The 24,858-nt window shown below is 47.9% G+C and overlaps 8 protein-coding genes across 8 annotated transcripts; 6 read left to right on the plus strand and 2 right to left on the minus strand.

Annotated features, from left to right (window-relative positions):
- Positions 1–1,076: 1,076 nt before the first annotated feature.
- LY89DRAFT_622432 (BcPKS19, polyketide synthase) lies at positions 1,077–8,281 on the plus strand. Its single transcript, XM_018210974.1, has 4 exons — positions 1,077–7,039; positions 7,089–7,457; positions 7,511–7,593; positions 7,645–8,281. The coding sequence occupies exons 1-4, from the start codon at positions 1,156–1,158 to the stop codon at positions 8,113–8,115; spliced, it is 6,807 nt and encodes a 2,268-aa protein (XP_018067884.1). The 5' UTR covers positions 1,077–1,155; the 3' UTR covers positions 8,116–8,281.
- Positions 8,282–9,054: 773 nt separating this feature from the next.
- LY89DRAFT_541454 (uncharacterized protein) lies at positions 9,055–10,050 on the plus strand (the record flags this gene model as incomplete). The annotated part of the gene is made up of 5 exons (XM_018208182.1): positions 9,055–9,152; positions 9,205–9,377; positions 9,433–9,797; positions 9,847–9,887; positions 9,957–10,050. Coding segments are annotated over 5 exons (771 nt in total), but the record flags the coding sequence as incomplete, so codon positions are not given.
- A 696-nt stretch (positions 10,051–10,746) lies between these two features.
- LY89DRAFT_754342 (uncharacterized protein) lies at positions 10,747–11,429 on the plus strand (the record flags this gene model as incomplete). The annotated part of the gene is made up of 1 exon (XM_018221319.1): positions 10,747–11,429. The coding sequence occupies exon 1, from the start codon at positions 10,776–10,778 to the stop codon at positions 11,427–11,429; it is 654 nt and encodes a 217-aa protein (XP_018067886.1). The 5' UTR covers positions 10,747–10,775.
- Positions 11,430–12,843: 1,414 nt separating this feature from the next.
- On the minus strand, positions 12,844–15,000 carry LY89DRAFT_651757 (cytochrome P450 family protein). The gene is made up of 2 exons (XM_018212179.1): positions 13,179–15,000; positions 12,844–13,119 (listed from the first exon to the last, which is right to left on the minus strand). Exons 1-2 carry the CDS (start codon positions 14,605–14,607, stop codon positions 12,956–12,958), a joined length of 1,593 nt encoding a protein of 530 aa, XP_018067887.1. The 5' UTR covers positions 14,608–15,000; the 3' UTR covers positions 12,844–12,955.
- A 1,877-nt stretch (positions 15,001–16,877) lies between these two features.
- On the minus strand, positions 16,878–18,497 carry LY89DRAFT_672741 (cytochrome P450 78A3; the record flags this gene model as incomplete). Its single annotated transcript, XM_018213304.1, has 1 exon — positions 16,878–18,497. One exon carries the CDS (start codon positions 18,495–18,497, stop codon positions 16,878–16,880), a length of 1,620 nt encoding a protein of 539 aa, XP_018067888.1.
- Positions 18,498–19,514: 1,017 nt separating this feature from the next.
- LY89DRAFT_687597 (GNS1/SUR4 membrane protein) lies at positions 19,515–21,366 on the plus strand. Its single transcript, XM_018215532.1, has 5 exons — positions 19,515–19,604; positions 19,666–20,399; positions 20,453–20,522; positions 20,580–20,792; positions 20,848–21,366. The coding sequence occupies exons 2-5, from the start codon at positions 19,992–19,994 to the stop codon at positions 21,177–21,179; spliced, it is 1,023 nt and encodes a 340-aa protein (XP_018067889.1). The 5' UTR covers positions 19,515–19,604; positions 19,666–19,991; the 3' UTR covers positions 21,180–21,366.
- A 634-nt stretch (positions 21,367–22,000) lies between these two features.
- LY89DRAFT_159618 (uncharacterized protein) lies at positions 22,001–22,746 on the plus strand. The gene has a single exon (XM_018205487.1). It carries the CDS (start codon positions 22,117–22,119, stop codon positions 22,618–22,620), a length of 504 nt encoding a protein of 167 aa, XP_018067890.1. The 5' UTR covers positions 22,001–22,116; the 3' UTR covers positions 22,621–22,746.
- An 801-nt stretch (positions 22,747–23,547) lies between these two features.
- On the plus strand, positions 23,548–24,724 carry LY89DRAFT_591482 (uncharacterized protein; the record flags this gene model as incomplete). The annotated part of the gene is made up of 3 exons (XM_018209657.1): positions 23,548–23,703; positions 23,757–23,892; positions 23,943–24,724. The coding sequence occupies 3 exons, from the start codon at positions 23,548–23,550 to the stop codon at positions 24,722–24,724; spliced, it is 1,074 nt and encodes a 357-aa protein (XP_018067891.1).
- Between the last annotated feature and the right edge of the window lie 134 nt (positions 24,725–24,858).

Below are 24,858 nucleotides of genomic sequence, written 5' to 3' on the forward strand. Positions count from 1 at the left end.
GCTACAGAGGACGGCAGAGTACGACGGCGAATATTGGAATCCGACGCAATGCAATGTACACATGTGTACCCGGTACCCAATCGACGCTGTTGCCACTGTTTGGCGAGCTGATTCCGCTCCAGTATAGGTCAATTCCACCCACAACATGACTATCTCAAGTGGGCATCTGTTGTACACGTATCACAGTATCTATCAGCAGCAGGTCTAAACTGTATCTGTTAGTGACAGATTACTACTGTTATGAGTCCTCTTTATCAAAGTCTCCCTCAACAATCCACATCTTTTCTGGATCCTGCACCTGCAATCCTTCTCTAGAACCTTCACCTGCCAGCAGATGTACATTCCAAACCGTTGGCTTTTAATGTAGTCATGAAGCAGCTCAAGTCTCTCCCTTCGATGCTAGTCTTTGGACCCCAAGCACAAGTTCCTTTGCCAGGGATCCTAGCTGAATTGAGACCAGTCCTTGTCGAGACCCCTGCGCTGGGTCGATTACGCCAAGGCATTGCTGACTTACCAAACTTCTGGCAACTTTTGACGAAGTTTGACGAAACCTTAAATCGAGTACCAGGTCTGAAATACCTTGTTGATATCAACGCGTGGTTACTAGGAGACGGAGACTTGCCGCACCAGCTCAACCATGCTCCTAACTTATTTGCCCTTCCGATTACCCTCCTTTTGCAATTAGCGCAGTTTGTCAAGTATCTGGAGCAGGGGCGCTCGAGTAATCTTTACGATGAGCTGCTCGAATCCACCGAGCAGGGCGGGATCCAAGGATTCTGTGTAGGCTTCCTCTCAGCAGCGGTAGTCGCTTCTTCCAGAACTATAGAAGAACTTGCATCGAACGGAGTAGCTGGCCTGCTATTGGCAATTGTAGCAGGAGCTTACGTTGACCTTGATGGCGCATTTGCCGAAACGCCGCAAGAATATCGTTGTTTTGCTCTGCGCTGGAAGTCCTCAGATGTTGGAAAAGAGGAGATTGATACCATTATCCGACAACATGCTGGCGTAAGCAAACATATCCTCTCAGCTAAATCGAGTGAGACTACTGACACGCACCAGGCGTACATTTCGAGTATCAACGATGATGCATGTGTGACAATCACCGCACCAGTCCAGGTGGTATCGGCCATCGTTGCGGATTTGCATGCTCGTGGAATGCGTACCAAACTGGTACACGTTCAGGGCCGTTTCCATTCTAACGTCCACTCTGCTACCGTGGATAAGATCACGTCATTTCTCAATTCGCTAGACAATGTCGAGTTCCCCAAATTGCCAAACGACTGGTCTAGACTTCAAACGAGACCTTTGACAAACGGCGACAATGTCCATGTTGTGTTGAGATCCACCATAGATGGTTCGGCCATTGCGGCTGAATCCCTCACCAAGATAACTCTTGAAAGCATTTTGTCGAAGGAGGCAAACTGGTACGCAACCATTCAAAATGCCATTTCCAATCTTCCAAAGCCTCACAGCTCCTGCTTATTTGTGGGGTTCGGTGATCATATACCAACCTCTTTACTACAAACTCCCGGTTTTCAGATACAATCTCTGAGCAGATCTGGGACAGCCGAGGAGAGCCCTCTACCGAAGGCTTCCCGTTCAGACTATCCTCCCAACTCAATTGCCATTGTCGGTATGGCAGGAAGATTTCCAGGCGCGGACGACTTGGACGAATTCTGGCAACTCCTTCTCTCTGGAACCTCCATGGTAGAGCCTGCACCCCAAAGGCTGAATCTGTCTAGCCTAGAAGATACTGGCGACTACTCAGGAACGAAATGGTGGGGCAACTTTATACGCAATCCCGAGTCGTTTGATCATCGCTTCTTCAAGAAGTCGTCTCGCGAAGCTATTGCATGGGATCCACAAATGAGAGTCCTTCTGGAGGTTGTATACGAGGCCCTTGAATCTGCTGGATACTTTGGAACGGGTTCAAAGCAGGAGATCTCGGACTATGGCTGTTACATTGGAGCCGTCATGAGCAATTGGTATGATAATGTGTCGTGCCATCCGCCAACTGCTTTTGCTACGATAGGAACGTCTCGGCCATTTTTCAGTGGCACTATTAGTCATTATTTCGGCTGGACCGGCCCCGCTCTCACGATCGATACTGCATGCTCTTCATCACATGTCTCTATCGACGCTGCATGCAAAGCTATCCTAAGTGGAACCTGCTCCAGAGCCGTAGCTGGCGGAACCAATATCTTCACGAGCCCGTTCGACTACAAGAATCTAGCAGCTGCAGGATTTCTGAGTCCCAGTGGCCAGTGCAAACCATTCGATCAATCTGCCGATGGTTATTGTCGTGGAGAAGGAGTTGGCGTGGTTGTTCTCAAATCTCTTGCCAGCGCCTTGAAAGAAGGGGATAACATACTGGGAGTCATTGTCGGCTCCGCTACGAATCAGAACGAGAATCACAGCCATATTACAGTTCCTCATGCAGATTCGCAAGTCAAACTTTACAAGAGTGTCATGAAGCAAGCTGGCGTCGTCCCAGAACTTGTCTCATATGTTGAAGCTCATGGTACGGGAACTGGGGTAGGCGATCCAATCGAAGTTCGAGGACTTTGCGATGCGTTCGGAAGTTCCACTCGGAAAGAGCTTCTCCACTTCAGCTCCATCAAAGGCAATATTGGGCATACTGAAGCAACTGCTGGCGTTGCTGGCCTTATCAAAGTGCTGCTCATGTTACATCACAAGACAATACCTCCCCAAGCAAGTTTCTCGGCGGTGAACTCCAATATTGCACCTTTTGAAGGTTACGGGATGGACATACCTCGCAACACCTTACCCTGGGATTCTCCTACTCGTATTGCGTGTGTGAACAGCTACGGAGCAGCTGGAAGTAACGCTGCTGTTATGGTTCGTCAAAAGCCAGACATTCCTTCGTCGACTAGCACGTCGAAGCCGCTTACACAATATACGCTCTTCATCTCAGCAGGATCTGCAAACAGTTTCTCGATGTACTGCGAGAAACTTCTTACATATATCCGACATCTACGATCCCAGGATTCTTCCGAGTGCTGGTTTCCAGACTTGCTATTCAATCTGGCTGACCGAGCCAACCACTCACTGCCATTTGTCCTTTCTTCACCTGTTTCAAATGTCGCAGATCTTGAGGCAAAGCTTGTCGCAACTGCATTGGATTCGTCAAAGTTGAAGACTGAGGTGCGAGGTAATCCGACGCCTGTTGTCCTTGTCTTTCCTGGTCAAGAGAACAACTTCGTCAGCATCTCGGAAGATTTCTATCATTCCTGCACAATCTTCAAACACCATCTTGATGAATGCAATAATTTACTTACCTCATTAAATTTGGAAAGCCTGTATCCCGCGATCTTCCAGCGACTCCCAATACCGAACATTGTCACACTTCACGCTGCGCTGTTTGCAGTCCAGTACGCTTCTGCGAAAGCGTGGATGGACTGTGGGGTCCAAATCTCCGCAGTCGTTGGGCATAGTTTTGGACAATTGACGGCGCTTTGTATATCAGGAGCGCTTTCTCTACTAGATGCTCTTAAACTCGTCACTGGCAGAGCATCCATCATGATCAATCATTGGGGCCCTGAAAGAGGCTCCATGATGTGGTTACAAGCTAGTCGACAACAGGTTGCACAGGTCTTGGAATCTGTGAACAGCCAAAGCAGTGGAGATGACCTTCAGATTGCTTGTTACAATGGTCCAAACAGCCACGTCGTTGTTGGTTCTATCAAAGCTATTGAGACGTTGGGTGCTTTTATTTCTGACGATTCATCCCTACGAGACTTGATTCGGACGAAGACGTTGCAAGTCACTCACGGCTACCACTCCAAGTTCACAGATCCATTATTGCCTCACCTTGGAGATCTTGCCAGAAGACTGATATGGAATGAGCCAACGGTACATCTGGAAACATGCGATAGTGCGAAAAGAACAGCCCAACCAGACTTTCAAATGGTTGCAGATCACATGAGAAATCCGGTATATGTCGAAGAAGCTGTACAAAGGCTTTCGCAGCAATACCCGCAGTGCATATTTGTCGAAGCGGGACACGGCTCGTCCGTCATGAAATTGGTACAAGGTTGTGTTACCAGCGCGAGCCATTCCTTCCTTCCAGCTCAACTTACCAAGTCAAGTGCTTCATTACTAGTTGAAACTACCATGTCACTGTGGAAGTCAGGTCACGGAGCACAATACTGGCCGTTCCATCGCAGTCAGAGAAATGAGTATCAGCATATGATTCTCCCGCCTTACCAATTCGAGAAAACAAATCTGTGGCTTCCATTCATAGGGCGTACAAGCAGTCCCGCAATCGAGGTGACCCCGAATATCCCCGTGCACAAGCTTCTCTCCTTCATTGGATTCAAGGATTCGAGCAAAAGAGAAGCAACATTCCGCATAGACCCCGAGAACGAAAGATATCAATCAATGCTCCGGGGCCATCAAATGGGAGGGGAATCTCTTGCACCAGCATCATTTACATTTGAGCTAGTAGCCTGTGCTGCCTTGTCTCTCCTTTCGGATTCCGACTCATTAGAATATGTCCCTTGCGTCGAGAATCTCCACATGTCGTCTCCTCTGAGTATTGATATCAACAAGGACATCACCCTTTCTCTACACTCCATCGACGGGAAGCATCCAGAATGGGCATTTAGCATCTCAACAAAAGAGCATACCTCAGGCGGATCCGCCAGCGAGCCCGTCCAACATACCAAAGGAACAATATTCCTACAGAAGAAAAATGATGCCAAGGCAGCTCAGACTTTCAATCGTTTCCAGAATCTGATTGGCTCTAATCGCTGTGATCAGATCATGGAAGACCCTGCTGCGGAGTTGATGAAGGGTGCACACATCTATCGAGCCTTCAGTCACATCGTACATTACGCTGAGCAGTTCCGAGGGATTAAATCAATTGCGTGTGTTAGCCTTGAGGCTGCAGGCCGTGTGTCTGTAACTGTGGATCCTGAAGCACCGCCTCACCAGCGCTTGTGTGATACCCCTATGACTGAAAGTATGATGGGCTTTGCAGGCTTCCTGGTTAATTATTTCAACAATCAAAGTCTTGATGACGTTTTTATCTGCAATCTCATCGAGAAGATTGAGATCGGTGGCATCTTTGATCCAGATGCCAAAGATTGGATCGTATATGGAACGATGACGGAAGGCGAGGGTGGCAAGGTATCTGCAGATGCTTATATCTTTGAGGCTGAGAGCAAGAAATTGGTTATGGTTGTCTTGGGTTGCCATTTCTCCAAGATGCCGCAGCTACTGCTGGCAAGAATGTTGAAAAGCGCGAACAAGGGCCAAAGTCTTGCCAGCTCCACCAATATTTCACCCGATCCAGTGAGCGAAAAATTGGCCTCCATCGAAGAGTCCGAGACAATAGCATCAGTGTCGAAGAACAAATCTTCCACTGTGCGAGCGCAGGTCTTCCAAGTTATTCACAACATAACCGACGTTCCGTTAGAAGATATCAAAGATGAATCAACGTTCAATGATCTTGGAATCGACTCCCTGATCGCTACAGAGGTCCTCAACGATCTCCGAGCTGCTCTCGGAATCACTGTTGACCTTGCGGCATTCCTCTTTTTTGAGGATGTCCGTGAAATCTGCAAGTATCTCGACGAAAAGCTTGGCAATGCCGTCCCTGACGATATTCATGATTCATCTGTCTCTCCTTCCAATGGATCGAGTACGGGGAGCGAGACGGCGGCGGCGGTGTATACTCCTACTTCGGAAGGGTCTGGCAAAGGCTCCACTGAAGTACCTTCACCAGTTGAAGCAACAACCCTACCGACGCTTGTCTCTGTTGCCCAATCATTCGAATCTATGCGATACGACTTCGATGAACTGGCAATCGAAACCAAAGCGGTCAACTTTTGGACCCAAGTCTATCCAGATCAAGCCAGTCTTGTTCTTGCATACATCGTAGAAGCTTTCAAAAATCTCGGATGCCATCTTAGTAATCTACAAGTTGGAGCAGATGTCCCTCAGATTAAGTTTTCAGAGAAACATAATAAGCTCGTGTCTCAATTGTACCTAATACTTGAAGATGCCAACCTCATAACCCCATCGGATGGAGGATTTACTCGGACACACTCCACGGTTGACCCTACGCCACCAGAGACTATCTTCCAACGGATAATAGACAGGCATCCAGAAAACGCAATTGCTCATAGACTGGTCAAGATAATCGGGGATAGGCTAGCGCAGTGTCTCACTGGCGAAGCTGATGGTGCTCAACTCTTGTTCGGAATCAAGGCCAACAAGCAGCTCATGGAAGATTTCTACCAGAACTGGCCTATTCTTCGCACACCTACTTTGCTCCTTGGCGATTTTCTGATGAAAGCCTTCTCCAACTCGAGCGGCCGAGGGCCCTTCCGTATCCTTGAAATTGGAGCCGGGACGGGTGGTACAACTCGGTACATCGTCAACCATCTACAAGGTCATGGGATTCCATTCGAGTACACATTTTCAGATGTTTCGGCATCGCTAGTCGCTGCTGCCAAGCGAAATTTCCAAGGCGTAGAAGGCATGAAGTTCGAGGTTATTGACATTGAGAAGTCTCCCGCAGCAGATCATCTTGGGGCTTATCATGTCATTATTTCGACAAACTGTATCCATGCAACGCGGAATCTTGGTCAAACCTTGTCGAACATTCGGAAGATGGTTCGGGACGATGGCGTCCTGACACTAGTCGAGATGACAAAGAACATGTTCTGGTTTGACATTGTATTCGGCATGTTCGAAGGCTGGTGGCTCTTTGAGGATGGTCGTGCACATGCAATTGTCGACGAAATTCATTGGGAGTGTTGCATGCTTGATGCTGGATTCAAGGAAGTGGCTTGGACTGATGGGACATCTCTTGAATCACAGACTGTCCGCATCATCGCTGGATTTCCATCTGCGGCTCCAAAGCTACCAGCTTCCAAGAACGATCACAAGAAGCCCCAATCACAAGTCTCGGTCGAAACGGTTGTTTACAAAAAGGTCAGTACCACAGATATCCACGCTGATATTTATTACCCCGCCAATTCCACTTTGTCAGCGATCAAACTACCTATCGGTGAGTACTTTCTATATTCCATTCTCGAACTCCGCACTAACTTGCAAAGCTCTCATGATACACGGAGGCAGCCACATGATCTTCTCTCGAAAAGACATTCGCCCGCCTCAAACTCGTCTGCTGCTCGAAAAAGGATTTCTGCCTATAAGTCTAGACCACAGACTCTGTCCCGAAATCAGTCTTTCGCAAGGCCCCATGGTCGACATATGTGATGCTTTAGCATGGGCTCGGAATGAGTTACCTCATACCAAGCTTCGCCGCTCCGATATCCAAGTCGACGGCGAGAAGGTTGTGGTTGTAGGCTGGTCATCTGGTGGTCAGTTGGCTATGTCACTGGCTTGGACCGCACCCCAGAGAGGTCTCAAACCACCATCCGCTATCTTAGCCTTCTATTGCCCGACAGACTATGAAGATGAATGTTAGTGATACTTCATATCTCTCCTATAGGCTCATGCTAATATGACCTTTTAGGGTGGAAGAATCCAATTCAACCAGTCGGCGCAGAAGATACTGGTGTAGAATACGACTTATTCGAAGGAATCAACGACGAGCCAGTAAGTCCACAACTACCCCAATGGTAAGCCGCCCTAATTATTGATACCTAGATCACAAACTACGCCGCAGTCGGAGCCTGGGCCCCGCTATCTGATCACCGCATCCGCACCGACCCCCGCTGCCGCCTCGTCCTGCACATCAACTGGAAAGCCCAAACCATCCCCCTCATAATCGGCGGTCTCCCTAGCAAGAGTAAGATCCTCTCTTTCGGCCACGATCCAAAAGATTATTACAACCTCCCTCAACCATCGCAAGACAAGATCGTCCCTTGCAGTCCGGTCGCGCAGATCAGGCAGGGCAATTACAAAACGCCGACGTTCTTTGTGCATGGTACGAATGATGAGTTGATCCCGTGGCAACAGACTAAGAGGACCTTTGAGGAGTTGAAGAAGAGGGGTGTGATTACGGATTTGTGTTTGGTAAAGGGGGCGCCGCATGTTTGTGATTTGAGTAGTGATCCCGAGTCTGAAGGGTGGAAGGCGGTTATTAAGGGTTACGATTTTCTTTGTTCTTTTGTTTGAGGTTTGGGATTGCGATAATTTTCCTTTTGGATTTGGTCATCTCACGGACTAAGATTGGTAATTTGTTTTGTAATGGGTTCTGATATCGTATTTGAACGTCACTCTTTCACTCACGTGATTGATTTCCCCTCTTCCTGCTTAGAAAGTTTTCTAGATCTAAAGCCCAAACTCCTCAAGCGACTCTACCTGACAGAAGTTTCTGTGAGATGTGCAGAGGAAAACTCTTTCTAGGACGTACTTTCTCTCTTTTTCGGGTGAGTGGAGCTTCCCCCCTTGCTGACTCGCTAAAGTCTAGATTGTGGTCTGATGCGGCTGAAGAACGTTGACATTGGCTGGTTTAGTTTCAGCCACACATGCAGGTCCGTCCATCTCTGCAACATCTGGCGGTTTTTGAAGCCCCAATCGTAGATTTCGCTCAGTTGGTGGCTTGAAGACCATTCATTGACGAGGCTATCGAATGTGTGGCTTGTCACGTGGAAAGTCATCTCCACTTCCCCGGGTTCTCCACGTTACAGGGTGAGCACATCGATCACTCTGATTAGTTGTCTGAATGCTTGTCGGTAACATCGCCTAGATTCTCGGAAGTCGTCTACTTCTTTCCGGCAGTGCTGAACGCTACTCCCGTTTCTTGACCAGCGATCTTTTCCTGCTTCCTTCCCACAACTTGAACTCCTCACTTCATTCTCAATTCTGGAAAACCCCATGTGGCTTTCTAGCCTACCGTCCATGCGACCGAGATTGCAGAACGTGCACTTTGTTTTCAATTATGAGCATCGAGCAGCAGGTGAACAAGCTTTTCGCTGATCTGGGTCCACTTATAAGATCCAAGGATACCCACTTCGTATCCCCACACTGCACTGTTATCCCTGAGCTCCCAACATTCAAGATCGATGTACATGAAATTTTTGCTTCTCTCTATCTGAAACCATGCTCTCAACACTTTTGTCTCCAGATTATGTTCCTTTGGTGGTCACGAATGCAGATATCAAACTGGCGAGTGTTGCCTGGGGATTCACGCTCGGGGTTGGAGCCCTCACGTTCGTGCCAATCATTGTCTCTCTCGTATACGTGAAAGCTTACTCATTGCAGTTGCTGGAAAGCGCTCAAGCAAACTCAACGTGTTGTGGCTACGAAACGCTTCCGCTCCGCTTATGTCTGGATGATCTGGGGTGAAATCCTTGCCTGCTTAACGTTCAGTATAATCTGCTGGCTCCACTTGAATGGGAACATCCCTCCCAGCTTCGGATTCTACTTTGCTATTTGTAAGTCTTTGCTCCAATTCCAATGATCTAGAAGATGGAACTCATACATCAGCAGTAACGTGCTGGTCCTTACAAGTCCAACTCCTTCTGCAAATCATCATCAACAGAATCGCCATCATCGACAACAATGTTCAGAGAATTCGGACCTTGAAGTACAGCGTTGCCGCAATTGTCACTGCAATCAACATTTCTGTGTACTGCATATGGATCCCTGCGCGTCTTCAAATATCGCCCGAGTACATTCGAATCAATAGCATTTGGGACCGATGCGAGAAGGTTCTGTATTTGGTTGTAGATGCATCACTGAATTGGAAATTCATATACACTGTCCAGAAGAACTTAGTGAGGATGGGTTTGGAGAAATATCGGAGTCTTATGCATGTGAACATTGCCATTGTGCTACTATCACTGTCTATGGATGTATGTTCTCCTGCCTCTACACCCAATCTACGCAACTAATATAGGATAGGTTTTAATCATTGGAATGATGAGTCTGAAGAACACCTTCGTGTACGCCTTCGCATACCCGTCCGCTTTGATTTTTCTTTTTGAAGAGGTTACGCTAATAACATGTACCAGATATTGCCAATTCCACCCCCTCGCCTACATCGTCAAGCTCCACATCGAACTACACCTCGCCGAACTAATAGCCTCCATCGCCCAGCGAAAAGACCACACCACCCACGCTTTCCCCGATTCCAACCCCGAAATCTCGAAACATTTCAACATTGCCCTCGAGCGCATGGCTACTCAAACCCATAATCGAAATTCCGTGCGTGAAGGAATCAGGAAGACTCAGGATATCTGTGTGGAAACATATTCGATTGGAAAGGAAAGCAATGCGAGTGGAGAAGGCACTGGTTTCAGCGGGAGTGGACAGGCTTCAAGCACGATTGTGGGTGGAGTGTGGGCTAAGAGCAATAATGGGGATGAAGGTGATGAGGAGCCGTTGAAGGAAGGGAAGACGTGGGATACGGCGCAAGAGGTTAGGAGTGGTGGATTTCCTTCCTAGAAGACACATGACAGTAGTCTGCTCGAATTGTCGGCACACGTTTCCCTTGTCTTGTCCTCAGATGTCTCTGATCACATAAAAGTACTTTTTTGGACCACATTTACCATAATAATATATCTCTTAGCCCAGTTTCCGTCCTATTGTTCGGGGCTGAGCTCGTTGACAAAGAATTTTTATCTTTGTTGCATTCATCCACCCGAAGTCGGTAGCGCTCCCTTTGTCTGGTGGATTACAATGTATTGCTTTGTTCGCGGAGGCTGGTATTTACTTTTCGAGAAAATATCAGGAACAAAGAAAACTTCCAAGCAGCCGAAAATCGGTCTAAAGTCTTTCTGTATATTCTCCACGTTACATGTACCAATCTCCACCATATCTCTATTTGCATCATGGCGTCCGCAAATCCCCCGCCTGATGATCCCCCACTCGGGAATTATGGCTACGATGAAAAGGCTGTCGCTCGAGGGCTCAGCAAGCGCCGACAATCCGAATGGCTAGAGAGGAGCAAAAAATGGCCAGATCTCCCCGCGCGTCGATGGGCTGCACGGAAAGTCATTGGAAAGGGTGCTTACGGTATCTGCGGTCAATGGGACTATACAGGCAATGATAAAAGCATGCCGCGCCAAATCGTCGTCAAGCAGTCCATAGGATCAACCGCCAAGATTCTGAGAGGCGAATCGAAGATGATGCATTTGACTACCTCTACCGGCGCGGATTATGTTGTCAAGCTCTATAAGGGATGCCATAGAGGAGCAGGTACGGGGACGAGTGATATTGATCCGTTGCCTTATAATAGTCTTGGCATGTATATCCCGCATCAGGAGGTCGTGAGGATGTACATGGAGTATGCGCCTGGTGGAGATCTGGATGCGTTTTTCAAAAGACTTATCGCAACTCCTGGGGCGAGAGTCATACCCGAGGAACATTTGTGGAGGTTGTTACATTGTCTTGCTAAGGCAAGTATGGCTCTTGGTAGGTTTTCACTCCTACTTCAAACGTTCCAAGGGCATGGTAAATCATGGAAGTGCAATTTCTTTGCGTAACGGACATTTTAAAATTCGAAAGAACCTTGAGATCTTAGCCATGATTTGCCAAAGAAGCAGGCTAATATTGTCTTTAGAATTTGGCACCGAAGATCCAGCAGCTCCACCAGCCAACGTCGCTGTTAGGGTCATGACTGCTGCAATTCCTGCTGTTGGACAGCCGGGCGAAGAAGGTTATACTCCTACCGTGCCAGCTACTGAAACCATTGGTTCTGCTCCGTGGAGTAAGTGCAGGTCATAGACTAACTGATTGTATGTGATAACTAACCAATCTTGGTAGAACCAATCTGCCATTTTGATATCAAGCACGAGAACATCTTAATCGGAAACCGAGACCAAGGAGAGCACCAACGGCTAGAAATATTCAAGATCGCAGATTTCGGACTCTCGAGATTTGCACCGCTGACGCGGGAACAACGACGAAATCCATTGTGGATCAAAGGAACTCAGTGGCGGGCTACTGCGGTGTGGACATCACCAGTAAGTTCAAGTTCTCGGCATTGTTAAGTCTGAGCTATGCTCATACTTCGAACAGGAGCAATTTTACGAAATACATTACAATCGCGATATTGGGGTGACGACCAATATTTGGGCAGTTGGTGCTGTTATAAATAAATTGATAATTCGAGAAGATTTGGATCTCACGGCTTCGTTCATGCACACGAATTCTGCTACTGGTCTTCCAATCCGTGAGTTTTTTCTCCCTCTCTGTTCAATCAGTGAAAGTACATCCAGAGTACTAGTCCTGACAATATGTGCTAATTTCTGTTCTAGGTGTGTCTGGCTCCCCCAAAGTTCTGCTCAATAGGAACAAGTGTCCCTATAGTGCTTACTTTATCAATACACTTTGCAGGTGCCTTGCTTGGAATCCAGTAAGCTCTCATTCATCTTCCGCTCTCCTGAGATGATCGTTGCTGTCTTTTAACCTTTCAATCCTTTCCGAACACCGAGCTTTGCGAACATGAATGGATGTTGAATCTTTTATAATAACATCGATCTTCTATATGTAGGCAGAACGAATTACCTCCAAGGAATTGTATCAAACTACACTCTACATACTCGGCTATTTCGACTTGATGAACAGACCTCTCCCGCCCCTCGACTCACTCTACACCAATAACGAGCCATCATTCCATATCCTGCCTCCCGGACCAGACGCCACTTTAGCTTTACAAAACTTTGCTATACCTAAGCTCATCCGCGAAAGGGAGATTAGAGAAGCGTTCACGATTGTTGATAATGGCACCACTGAAATCAGCCCCAATAATTTAGCTTTCAGATTGAAAATGAAGAGGGGAAAACCGGTTGTGAGAGTTGAGCAAAGCGAGTATCCTTTCACTGCATTGTCCGCTAGCCCGGTTAATCCACCTACGAACTCGTGAAGATCTTTCATAGAGGACAAGATTAAAATTCTGTGCAAACAAATCGTTTAGGGAAACATTACATTATGTACGAAGACATGCGTGTACTAGCTGCAGGATATATATTCATGACGCTTGAATGCATAACAACCTCTCTTCAATAGCTTACTTTCGAACTTCATGAAACCTCACTTTGACCCCAGTTCCACTTCTATTCTCAATCGCAGTGTGTAGCTTGATTTCTCCCGGACCTTCCATGTTCTCCACAACATCGAACCTCTGCAGCATTCTCACAATACAATAGCTAGCTTCTGTGAACGCGAATTGCTCTATAACAACAAGATCAGTAAATATTTCATCGATGAAAGTAAGGAAGAAAAAAACTCACGACCAAGACACTTCCTCGCTCCCCCTCCAAAAGGAATCCACTCCCACCCAATCCTCCGTCCCTGCCATCTCTCCGGTCTAAAATCCTCCGCATCCTGACCCCAAATATCAGGTCGATGCTGAATCGCATACAACGGAATCAAAACCTGGATCCCCTTCCTGACAAAGATCGGCTTACTCCCATCCTCGCCTCCGCCTCTCGGCAAAGTAGTATCTTTAAGCGCAACACGCTCGTTCATGGGAATGATAGCCACGATCCGAATCACTTCATGAATCACCCATTGCAAGTAGTCGCATCTCCTCAAGTCTCCGAAATCGGTGATGGGATTGCTAGCCGAGGTCCCGAACTGGTTGAGTACGATTTTCCTTAGTTTTGAGAAGATGGCTGGATGTCGGGCGAGGAAATACCATACCCAGCCCAGCAGGGCGCCGGTGGGGTCCCGACCAGCCATCAAGGTGTGGAGCGTTTCGTTTCTTAATTCTTTCAGATCTTGGGTTTCTTTGGCAAGTTCGTCTAGTAGGACGAATTTCCGCGTTCCTTTTTCTTCCATAGACAGAGGATTTTTTTTGTTGTCCAGACGGTCTGAAATCATTTTGTCGATTACCTCGTGGATGGCTTTACAGTGCATCTTCATCTCGCCCATTGGCATGAGCCAGAAGAACTTCCCCAATGCACCGCGTTTATCGACGAGGTGTTTCGCGGCGCCGAAGTGGTGGCTGAATGCCGCGCCATCGATGCCGTTCTTGCTACTTTCCAGACCGGCAATAGCGGCTTGCGAGTTGACGGATTGGCCGTACAAGAACTCGGTCGCGGTGTCGAGGGTGAAGTAGAACATCAGAGGCTGGAGATCTACCGTTTCCGTCCACCCTTTCTCGTTGACTGACAGGACTCGCATGAGTGTTCGCACATGTCGTTCCACAAGGTCGAGATTGGAGATCTCTTCTCGGGAGAATTGAGGTCGGACTAGAGCTCGAGAGTGCTTCCATTGTTGCCCTGTGCTGGTAAAGATTCCTTCTCCTAGTAATGGCATGAAAGCACTCGAGCGCGTGGCGCTGATGTCGTATTCGCCTGATTGGGTGCTGAACATAGCTTTCACGTTCTCCGGGTCTCGAGTAACCAGCAGTTCATAATCGAGGATAGGGACGCGGACGGTGTGGATGTTGTGTCCTACTTCGTTCATAGCTGAGACAACATATTGAGGCCCCCGATCCTCTTTTGTCGCCTTGATTGATTCTTTGAGGCGCGAGGTGCCGAGGAGGTTGTTGCTGTGAAGTGTTGGTGCTGGAGCGCAACCGCGCTGGGCGGATTCTGTTCTGTATTTTCGGGCATTGAGCTTGGATGTGATGATTTTGTAGATGATGAGGATGAGGAGAGTCAATGCCACTCCAGTGCCAATGGAGCGGAAGCCGAATGAGGGTAGACACAACATCGTGAGATAGTTGAGTAAACAAAGTCAATACGTGAGATTCAAAAATTCAGAAGAAAAAAATTGATACTTTCGTGGAGTACCCCGCAATTGCATGAGCAAAAACAATTCCATGAACGAAATGTCAGTCAAACTAGCACATGTTGATCGCATACCCTCGGTACTCAAGCTTCAGCAGCTGCATCAGGAGAGGGTCCAACAAGGATGAATTCCATTTCCTAGATGAAACTCTTTCAGCTCACCGCCTTCAAGCCTCTAATTGCTGGGCTCGCGATCATCGCTCCAGAATACCAATACATTACGGAAATCAAAGCATCCGTTGTCGATCCATGCGTCATACGCCGACGATAATGTAACCCAAGTTGAATTTCAACTTACATTGGGGTTAAAGTAGGGTCTGTGAGAATATAATATTGACCCAAAAATGTTGAGCAGGGGGAGATATTTAGCGTCAGGTAAACTCGCCAAGAGAATTTACAGACAAGGTACAGCGGTAGCACCAAAAGCTCGCTAAACTAAAAGGGGCAGCAAGCGAGTCGTGCATCTTCAGCCCTGACCCGCCGCCTTAAGATCTCCACGTCAAATAATCCCAACGCTGATCTCTATCAGGCCAAGTCCGTGGCGTTGGCACCACCCACGAACCCTGCGACTATCCCGCTCGAATTCCCTGTCTTGGCACAACCGGACTATTATGCAAGCCATCAGCGCCCACCGAAACGTACACCAAGCCACCAAGTCTGAAAACGGCATTCGTGCTAAGCTGGACGGAGGTATCGACGGTCGACCTGTCAAATCGGAGATTCAGAAAAGCGCCAATCTGGCACCTTGTCCGGTCTTTCTTAGACGGTCGATGGTATAAACGCCTATCTACGTGGAACCGCATGCAGATCTCTGTCGTCAGCCTCTTCTAGAGGCTCTTTCCTATTCCCGCTAAACCGCTTTCTTATACCTACCAAGATCGACATAGCAGATATGTACTGTAGCCATGACCGGCGTCGTTTCCGCTAAGATAGTTCCCAACCAGCAGCGGCCGGCGGAACGTAATCCCCTCAAAGTCAAAAAGCTGGCCCCTACTCAACAGATACGAAGACCCCTGAACCTTAATATGAGGTGTCCAAAGCAGGATGATCGAATGCTGCATTCCCTAAGCTCTGATGGTCGAGTGGCCGAAAATGGAAGGGGACCAGGGTACGGCGGTACGAAGATGGAAGGGAGCAGCGCGCGAGAAGACGTAGGTGGCTCCTGGACTATCGACGCAGGAACTGCTGCTCACCGCCTGCAGGGGAGGGGGTGGTTCCTTGTTTATTTTTGTTTTTTTCTGCCGTGGAAGTTATCTTTGGATTGCGGGGAAGGAAGTTTTCTTTTCATATTCGTAACTGAGATTCACAGTTCACTTCAAGTCCAACAATCGTTCAATTACTCTCAAGAACATCTAAACTTCGAGGACATACTCATAATTCATAATCACCATGAAGTGCACAATCGCTATCATCTCCTCCCTCCTCGGCAGCACCTTGGCTCTGCCTCTTGCTCTCCCATCTCCAGTCGTGAGTACTTTCTACCCTGAGAAGGAAAAACTTGCAGAACGGAACTTATTGAAATCTTAGGACAAGCGAACATTGGTGACCTTGGATGTTGACCCAAGCGTCAATGTTGACCTATTGAACGATTTGTGCGTTGGAATCGCTGTCTGCAATCCAGTCACAGTGACAGACTCTTGAATGCCGAGAATTGGTGAGGTACAGGGAGTTGTTGCGAGGATTTGATCAAAAACATGTAATTTCGATGGTTGTTCAGGATAATTTACGAAGTAATGCGCATTGGGAGGAGCTGATGGGACTGTCATTATAATTTGAATACCAATTTGATTGTTCTGGGATCCAAAAGCCAAATCTCCAATTTCTCCCTGTTTTCTGTGAATTGCGCCGAGTTGAAAAGTTGTGGCGCGTGAAGAACTTCAAATTTTAGAAAAAGAACGTGAGCGTATCAAGGATCCCAAGGGCGTTGTTGAAAACTGAAATGACACTGGAACGAAATCAGAGCCCGAGGACGGTGTATAGCATGCTACCCAAGTTGAACGTGGGAATTTGCAAGGCCATGCAAAACAGGACTCAGCCATCACATACTCGTCGCACTCAAAAACAAGAAACATGACGGATTAGAATGTGCAAATTTTATGATCAAATTGATGTTACTTTACTTATCATCAATCATACTTAACATACCAAAGTACCAAAACATATACGCCTCCATCCTACCTCCCACAAACAAACCTACAACTGCTTAACCTTCAAACTAACCCCATCCCTCGGCCTCAACACCAACCTCCACATCTTCAAACTCTCCGGATCCTCCACACTCTCATCCCTCGCAAACGTATACATACTCAACAAACAACACACCAAAATCTTCATCTCCGTCTCCGCGAACTTCCTACCCACACAGCCCCTCGGGCCCTGCAAGAACGTCATAAACGCATTCGTGCAATACGTCTGAGGCAGATGATCCCAGCGATCAGGATCGAATTTATCCGCCGTAGGGCCCCAGTACATGGGCAGACGGTTGATGGCGTTCGCCAGCACGTAGATCACGGTCCCAGCAGGCACGTGGTAGGAGCCAAGCATGTCTGGAGCGAGCGATTGCCGCACCGTCATGGGGATGGGTGGGATATAGCGGAGGGACTCGCGGCATACGTTGTCGAGGTAGGGAAGCTGGTCTGCGTCGGCCTTGGCGAGCTCAGCTGGGTTGTAGCGCGTAGCTGGATCGAAGAGGAAGGGCATGTGCTGTTGGATTTCTTGTCGCAGACGTTCTTGGATCTCAGGGTGGGTAGAGAGCAGATGAAGCGTCCAGGCAACGCCCGTGGCGGTCGTGTCGTGGCCGGCGCCGAGGAAGGTCATGACTTGGTCGCGCATGGTTTCGAAGCTTAGGCCTTCTTCGCCGGCTTCCTTCATCTTGAGGTTGTCTTTGGAGATCAGGGCGATGATGTCTTTGTGTGTGGTGTGGGCGATGGCTTGGTTCTCTTTCTCGGTGATGATGTCGGTTGCTTTGTCGACGATGATGGAGCGCGCGGCTTCCATGTCGCGGTTCATCTTGGCGGGGATGTATTTTGTGCTTGGGATGAATGCTTGGAGGCCGTGGAGGATGCGTGACCCGATGTCGAAAGCAAAGACGAGACGGTAGGCTTCTCGGATCGGTGTATCTGGATTCTCCAGCGAGTTGATATCCGTGCCGAATCCAGCCTGACCGATGATGTCGAGTGTGGTCCTGTTCAACCATTCCAAGACTTCAAAGCATTTGGTTGTGACACGTGATTCGGCCATCTCCTCTTTCCAGAGACTGGCTAGCAGGAGAGATTTCTGCCAGAAGACAGGAGTGAGAGCTCGAATGGAAGCGATGGAGAAGCCAGGTGCCAGAGCTTTGCGTTGGTGGACATGTTCATTGCCCTCAGCAAGGAGGACGCCCTCGCCCAGGATTCGAACCATCCAGAGCTTCGCGCGAACAGGCTTGGGGTAGTTGTATGGGTTCTTGATGGTCATTTGGTAGATAGCTTTGTCGTCTGCGATCGAGAGACGCTCAGCGCCAAATGGAAAGAAGTATCGGATGATAGGTCCATGTGTCTCGTGCCATTCTCGTTGACAGACACCGCATTCGGTGGTGATGATGGTGAAGAATTGGCCCCAGAGTGGGAAGCCCGGGACGGTTGGAACATGGCGCAGTTCGGAGATGTAGAACGGGTAGATGTAGGAGAGGTAGATGACAATATAAGCTGGAATAGTTGCGAAATAGATCCATGGCAGGACCGTCATGAGAGAGTATGAAGTAATCTTTGAGAGTACAAAGGCAGCGATTGTGCCAGCTCCAACGAGATGGACGAGACCGAATTGGAACACCATATTGACTACTTGATCAAAGGTGGAGAATTGTTCTTGCGGGAGAGAAACAAATCGAGATGAGGGGACTGTCGGGAGAAAAGATAAAGGAAAGTGATGAAGTCTGGAGATAGAGAACTCAAAACTCGAGACCGCCACCGACGAGGTGGGATTATTTTGCCAAAGTCTAAGAGCTCGGTGAGAGTTGTTCCTTGATCTAAGATCGACATTACATTGGTAGTCAGAGATCAGGGTATAGCTACTCTCGGGACCCAGGTCTGAGCTGAAGGGTTTGATAGTCTCCATGACGATCCTAGAGATCCACAATGCGAGTAAGTGGCAAACCATATATTCCGAAAAAGTTGGGTCAGCGAGGGTGTTGTTGGCACCAGTAAACAGTAAATGAAACTATGTTCAGGAATATGATCGGCATTTGGTTAAGCCAAGGTTGGGTTACATTGGAGAACCATAGTTTGAAATTGAGTTCCTTGAATTGAGTTGTTGACCACTGGTGAGATGGGAACGTTTCAGTAATGCATTGTATTGAGTGTTGGATGAACATATCCGTAGAAGATCGACCGACACACCCGTAAAACCGGGTTGTTGAGCCAAGCGGCATGTCAGAGAGTGCTCAAAGTCGGACGGCTTGTCGGGAGGCCATAGTGTTGACTGTAAACTCTCGGCAGCTGATGTGGGTGCCAAGAGAAATCTTCGCAGCAAGGAATGTTGGTGGGATGCAGTAACCAGGTCGATCATCGATGACAGATTGCATTGCTTGCTGTGATCAGCGTTGAGCCAGCATTAGAGCTTTGAAGATGTTGAAGCGTCAGAGCATGGACCAATCGGGCCTTTGCGAGGCTACAAGGCAAAAAGATTATGCAGGTGAGGCTCCACTCGTCTAACCACCCGCTAGTTTTCACATGTCTGTATGAGGTATCAAAGTATTTCTTATGGTTTAGATCATTAGGGTAGACTCACCCCAATCTCGCATCATTCTCTTAGAACGAGTCAAGGATAGATGCATTTCTGACAGTTACATGTCGATCGATATACCGAAACAGACGGTCTCCTCAACTTTCGCGGCCCACAAGCATCATTCTACGTTTTCATATGCCAGAAGGTCCCCGAACGGTAAGCCCCGATGCAGCCCTTTTCAAGGAATCACCTTACAGCTCATGCTAATGTTGAAAATCCTTCTTGTCACCGAAATGTTAGGCTAAGCTTTGTTCGCTCAAATTGACCTGAATATCAACATGACGAACGTGGCTAATTCGGAAGAAACCAGCAGATCTTTGCCTTCTGTACAGAGTTAGAGATTATCTCTTATCCATTTTTGTATCCGGCGATTGGGGTGATCGTCAAAGACCAGGATCCAAGCTTATGGGATTTCTGACAGCTTTAAAATCTTTTGTAAACAAACTCGTTCCCCAGCTTTTCAATTCTTTTGAACATCAATCTCTTATCACACGAGCATAGAACAATCTCCAGAGACACCAACTTCTCTCTCCTCTTCTCATCATGTCTTTCTCCAGCGGATTCTCATCTCATGGTCCAGTGGTCATCGGGCCCATCAGCTTGTCACCATGGACAAATTTTAACAAGCTGTGGACTTCAGTAATGGGCTACCCAGCTGAAGATTTCAAATTTGTGCCTGGGAAAACTCCTTTCTCGACCCTGACCGAGACTGTTGCCACAATCATATTATATGTTGTGGTGATTTTTGGAGGCCGCGAATTGATGCGCAATCGACAGCCTTACAAGCTCAATGCATTGTTCAAGGCACACAACTTCATGCTCACAGCAATCAGCGGATCATTGCTCATTCTATTTGCTGAGCAGCTGATTCCAACTCTTTGGAAACATGGTCTTTATGACAATATCTGTGGTTCTAGTGGCTGGACTCAGCCATTGGTGGTTTTGTACTATGTGAGTGTCCTCGAAAACAATTCACATCGAAGTGTCACTGATTTTCTGAATAGCTCAATTACTTGACCAAATATGTTGAGCTCATTGACACCGTTTTCCTGATGGTCAAGAAGAAGCCACTGAGTAAGTCATCTCCAAAACTCGAAAGCATATGAAGAATATCTGCTGAACTGTAAACAGCCTTCCTCCACTGCTATCATCACCCAGCGACAGCGTTGCTGTGCTATACTCAATTGATCGGACACACTTCTGTCTCATGGGTTCCAATTACACTGAATCTTACGGTGCACGTTGTCATGTACTGGTACTACTTCCAGAGTGCTCGTGGAATCAAGATCTGGTGGAAGGAGTGGATCACCCGTCTTCAGATCACACAGTTTGTGATTGACTTGGGTATGTCTGAACGGAAGCATCTCCGCCGTGAACATCACTGACATGTGTGGTTTAGGCTTCGTATACTTTGCATCATGGGATTACTTCACCAGCACATACGCTCCGCAACTCCCACATGTGGGCACTTGTGCCGGAGAGCCATTTGCGGCTGTTGCAGGTGACGTAATCCTGAGCTCTTACCTGTTACTGTTCATCTCTTTCTACATTGCAACGTACAAGAAGATGTCCAATCGCCGAAACACAGCAAAGATCGCGCAGAAGGCCGAGCTCAAAATGGAGAAGACGGAGGTCCCAACAATGAAGGAAACAGCAGAGAAGGCCACTCAAGTGGTCAGGGCTGCCAACGAAGGCATGCACAATTTCAGCCCAAGTGGACCATTCTTCTAGGCGGGTCCAGATCGAAGATTTGATCAGTGCAGGGATATTGGCGATTGGTGGGGTTGAGAGAGTGGGGGACTGCGGAAGGAAATCATCGGAGAATAATTGTAATTATTTCGTTGTTCGGAATATTCTCCGGCAACATGGGGATTCACATGCGTCGCAACAATACCATACTCGACATTAAACTTATGACGTTGTAACATATGTGCATACTGTGCGTTGATGACAAAATGCAGCAATTGTGTGTTCTAGAAAATGATTCGGTCGGACAACATGCTCACCCTTGGCCCATGACAAAAGACTAGACTAGCTCCTCCGATTGGCGAGATCTCACTTGAGGCATCTAAGTTAGTAAGAGTCTTGTCTTCAGGGTTCCTCTGTCTTGACAGTGGACTTCAGCGGTACGGTGAGATTGGCGCAGTAGAATTGGCCGAAGCCGCACAGTGCAGTGCCGTGGGAGGACGGAACTTGTCACCCTTCACGCATATACGTATGCAGCGGTACATTGACTCGAGCTCGTCGTCGCAAGAGTGCGTAGTACAGTGGGCCTGACGCTCGTCGGCCGTGCGTGCAAAAGGTGCGACTGGATAGAGGTTGTAATAAGGTCTGCGCCAAAGGCACCAAAATAAAAACTAGCGAGCTAGTCCGATCGAGGGCGCTAGTCTGTTTGTGGAAAGTGCAGGTAATTACGAGAAAATCGGGAAGGCTGACAGGGGCTCGGAATTCCTCCCTGCCGTGCTCATGAATCATTGGATAAGGATACCGTCCGACCTTCTGCGCTATTTTCAGACGTTTTACCGTATCAAGCGAAGGCGGTCAGTCAACGACATCTGTTCTGCTCGCGCCCCCTTCGCCCTTTCGCACAATTCCAAGTCTCACCAGCAGAAACCATCACCTCACCATACCTCAGCTAGACATCGTTCAAGTAGATCCGTCGTCGATCATGGTTTATCAGCCGCAGACGCTTGGCTATTCTCAGTTCGAACAGATGCCCCGTCACACCAGAGGTCTTCTTAGCATCTTCCAGAGCTCTTCTTCCAAGTGGACGCCTCCGGCCATACCAAGAGCTGAAGTCATCCCTGTGTGTATAGCACAGCACTATCGCACCCTATCTGAAGTACTATCACAAGCTCTCCGCTGTCAACGATTCAAGAGTCCCTTCAGGGTCCTCAGCCAGCCCCATCTCCAAATTTGCGTCTATCATGCAGCTAGGCTTTCGATGATGTCGAATCATGTTTCTGCTCTTCCCAGCACGCTGTACTGTCGTCTACTTTTGTGTCCTTTCGTATCCGAGTTTTCTTATTGGATACTGTCTTTATACTTTTCGTTAACCGTGCAAGTCACTTCCGTTTGCGGGTGGCTGCGGCTGGCTGTATTTGCATGTGTGAACGGTTTTTGTTGCGAACATACCGATAAGCGTCAAATTCTCAAGTCGTCATTCTGTTAAACTGCTTGTGTACTGAATAACCTTGATCTGGAATCAAGTACTGCTTTAGTCGGCACATATTGCAGTAGGGAAACTAATCTCGTCACTGTGCTCAGATAGATGACTCTGCAGGGTCCTCCCTTCCCACGTCGCTCAAATTGACCGATTCTGAATAACAGAGTCATCGACGCTGCACGCTCATCACTATGCACCGACCAATATGAGCCGCGCCCATTGACTAAGCCCTAGGCGCTGAGCGCTTCAGGCACGCCGATGTTCATGCCCTCCGCTCATTACGTCAGGCGTTATCAGGTTTCATCCAAAGAGAAAACGTTCACCTCCTTGTTTCTGTCTCCGACACCTTCACCGTCGCAGATCTCCACTTCGCACGTCTGCCGTAATTTGTATTTGGAACTCTGTTATCCACTCAGCATTGATGGCGAAGGGTCTTGCTTGATCGCACTGCAATGCCAGAGGATGTTCCAAGTGGAACTCAACAGATACCGGTGTACAAAACTTGGAGGAGTGGATCATTCAAGTGCTTTTGCCACCTCGGCGACTTTCCCTTTTGAACGAGTTCAGTACGATCAGCGCTCTCGTACTGCACTAAGATGATACTTGGAAGCAATGTCTATCTTTACCAGAGTCGGTGATCATGAATGCTTGAGCTTGGGAGCATTCTTCCGTGCCGGTCAGACTTCTGAGTTGTGCCGCTGGTTTGAGAAGGAGCAGAAGATGGTTTTGGTGACGCCGTAGCAGAGGACAATCTTCGTGAATTGCATCTACTTATCTGATCTTTGAATCCTTCAACGCGGATTATATGTTATTGAGGCAGGCTGCCATCTCAATTGTCCATTATCCCTATCTCCTCCACTTTAATTGTCTTTTGTCTATGACTTGCAGCCGATGATGTCAAATCTCAATAATACCATCCTTTATCAGGTCTCTATGCCTGCAAATTCGAGTCAATATGAAAGCTTGAGTCCTCCAGGCAACGATGTTCCATCAGTACTTTCACAAATATGGTCCCTGATCACAATATGGAGATTGCTGGTTGCATTTCTTTTGATAGGAAATATCAAGAATATTCCCTTGATATGGCACGTAGGTACATCGCTGCACTGCCACGCGTTCTCCATCTAACAAGATTTCTCCAGATGCGGATCGTCAATGCTTTCAGGTTCTGCCTGCGAACACAAAGACCGAAGGTCCCTGTTACACATGAACAGCTATTCAGACCTCTTATCACGACGACTCATGCTCCATTGATGGAAATTGATTTCAATCTCCACAGTAAGGACTACTCGTCTCACTTCCAGGTACAAATACTCACTGCTCTTCAGAGACAAATTCATCATACTTCTCCGACATTGACATCGCCCGAACGCATCTAGTATGCACTCTCTTCTCCACTGGTATCGAACACATGCGCGGCGGGACTGCAGCCATCACAGGAGCCAAACGACCAATTTTTGGCCTTGCCCTCGGTGCCGTGAGTTGTTCATTCAAACGTGAGCTCAAACCTTACGAGTCTTATGAACTTTGGACGCGAGTTCTGTCATGGGATGAGAAGTGGATTTATATCGTCACACATTTCGTTCGAAAGGGCGCTGTCATGCCGAAGAAATACACGTTATATCCTCAACAAAACTCTGGAGATGAAGATGAGATCAAACGACGAGACAGCACTTCAAGTGTTGATAGCATGGATGGTAACGAAGCCGTCGTTGCAACAGCGCTGAGCAAGTGTGTCTTCAAGCAAGGCCGTCGGACAATTTCTCCAGCCTTCATGCTCAAGCAATCTGGTTTACTACCCACGAAATCACTCGACGACGTTCTTGCTACTGATGTCGAGCCAATCTCTATTGATTCGTGCTCATCATCAGATTCTGGAATCGACGTCGGAGATTCGAAGGAAGAATCAGACCTCGAGAGGATCGAGCGAGAACGTCAGCGTGGCATGAGGGTAGCATTCTCCCTTACAAATCAACCACAGAATGCGCTGGAGATGGAATTTACAGCTGAAAGCGAGGCATTAGGCAGACATACGGATGGCACCGGAATCACGGGTGTGGTATCAACGCTCGCGCAATTGGCACATTTGAAGCGAAAGCAAATCCTGTAATCTCTTTTCATTCGGATACTTTATTGGTAGTTGTAGCTATGATATCCCAATCAGCGATAACCAGGCATCTTGGCTATATCTCGGGGACAAGATTTTGCTGTGCAGTTGGACTCAACGAATGAACTGGTGTTGGG

This window comes from Mollisia scopiformis (genome assembly GCF_001500285.1).
Source record: "Mollisia scopiformis unplaced genomic scaffold LY89scaffold_19, whole genome shotgun sequence".
Taxonomy (NCBI): Eukaryota; Fungi; Ascomycota; class Leotiomycetes; order Helotiales; family Mollisiaceae; genus Mollisia; species Mollisia scopiformis.

Coding starts and splice junctions, on each gene's coding strand:
- LY89DRAFT_622432 (XM_018210974.1), top strand. CDS start 1,156: ATGCGTACCAAACTGGTACACGTTCAGGGCCGTTTCCATTCTAACGTC. Junction 7,458..7,510: donor GACAGACTATGAAGATGAAT/GTTAGTGATACT, acceptor ATGACCTTTTAG/GGTGGAAGAATCCAATTCAA. Junction 7,594..7,644: donor AAGGAATCAACGACGAGCCA/GTAAGTCCACAA, acceptor ATTGATACCTAG/ATCACAAACTACGCCGCAGT.
- LY89DRAFT_651757 (XM_018212179.1), bottom strand. CDS start 14,607: ATGTTGTGTCTACCCTCATTCGGCTTCCGCTCCATTGGCACTGGAGTG. Junction 13,120..13,178: donor AGCGAGGAAGTGTCTTGGTC/GTGAGTTTTTTT, acceptor TTGTTGTTATAG/AGCAATTCGCGTTCACAGAA.
- LY89DRAFT_687597 (XM_018215532.1), top strand. CDS start 19,992: ATGTCTTTCTCCAGCGGATTCTCATCTCATGGTCCAGTGGTCATCGGG. Junction 20,523..20,579: donor GGTCAAGAAGAAGCCACTGA/GTAAGTCATCTC, acceptor AACTGTAAACAG/CCTTCCTCCACTGCTATCAT. Junction 20,793..20,847: donor ACAGTTTGTGATTGACTTGG/GTATGTCTGAAC, acceptor TGTGTGGTTTAG/GCTTCGTATACTTTGCATCA.
- LY89DRAFT_159618 (XM_018205487.1), top strand. CDS start 22,117: ATGGTTTATCAGCCGCAGACGCTTGGCTATTCTCAGTTCGAACAGATG.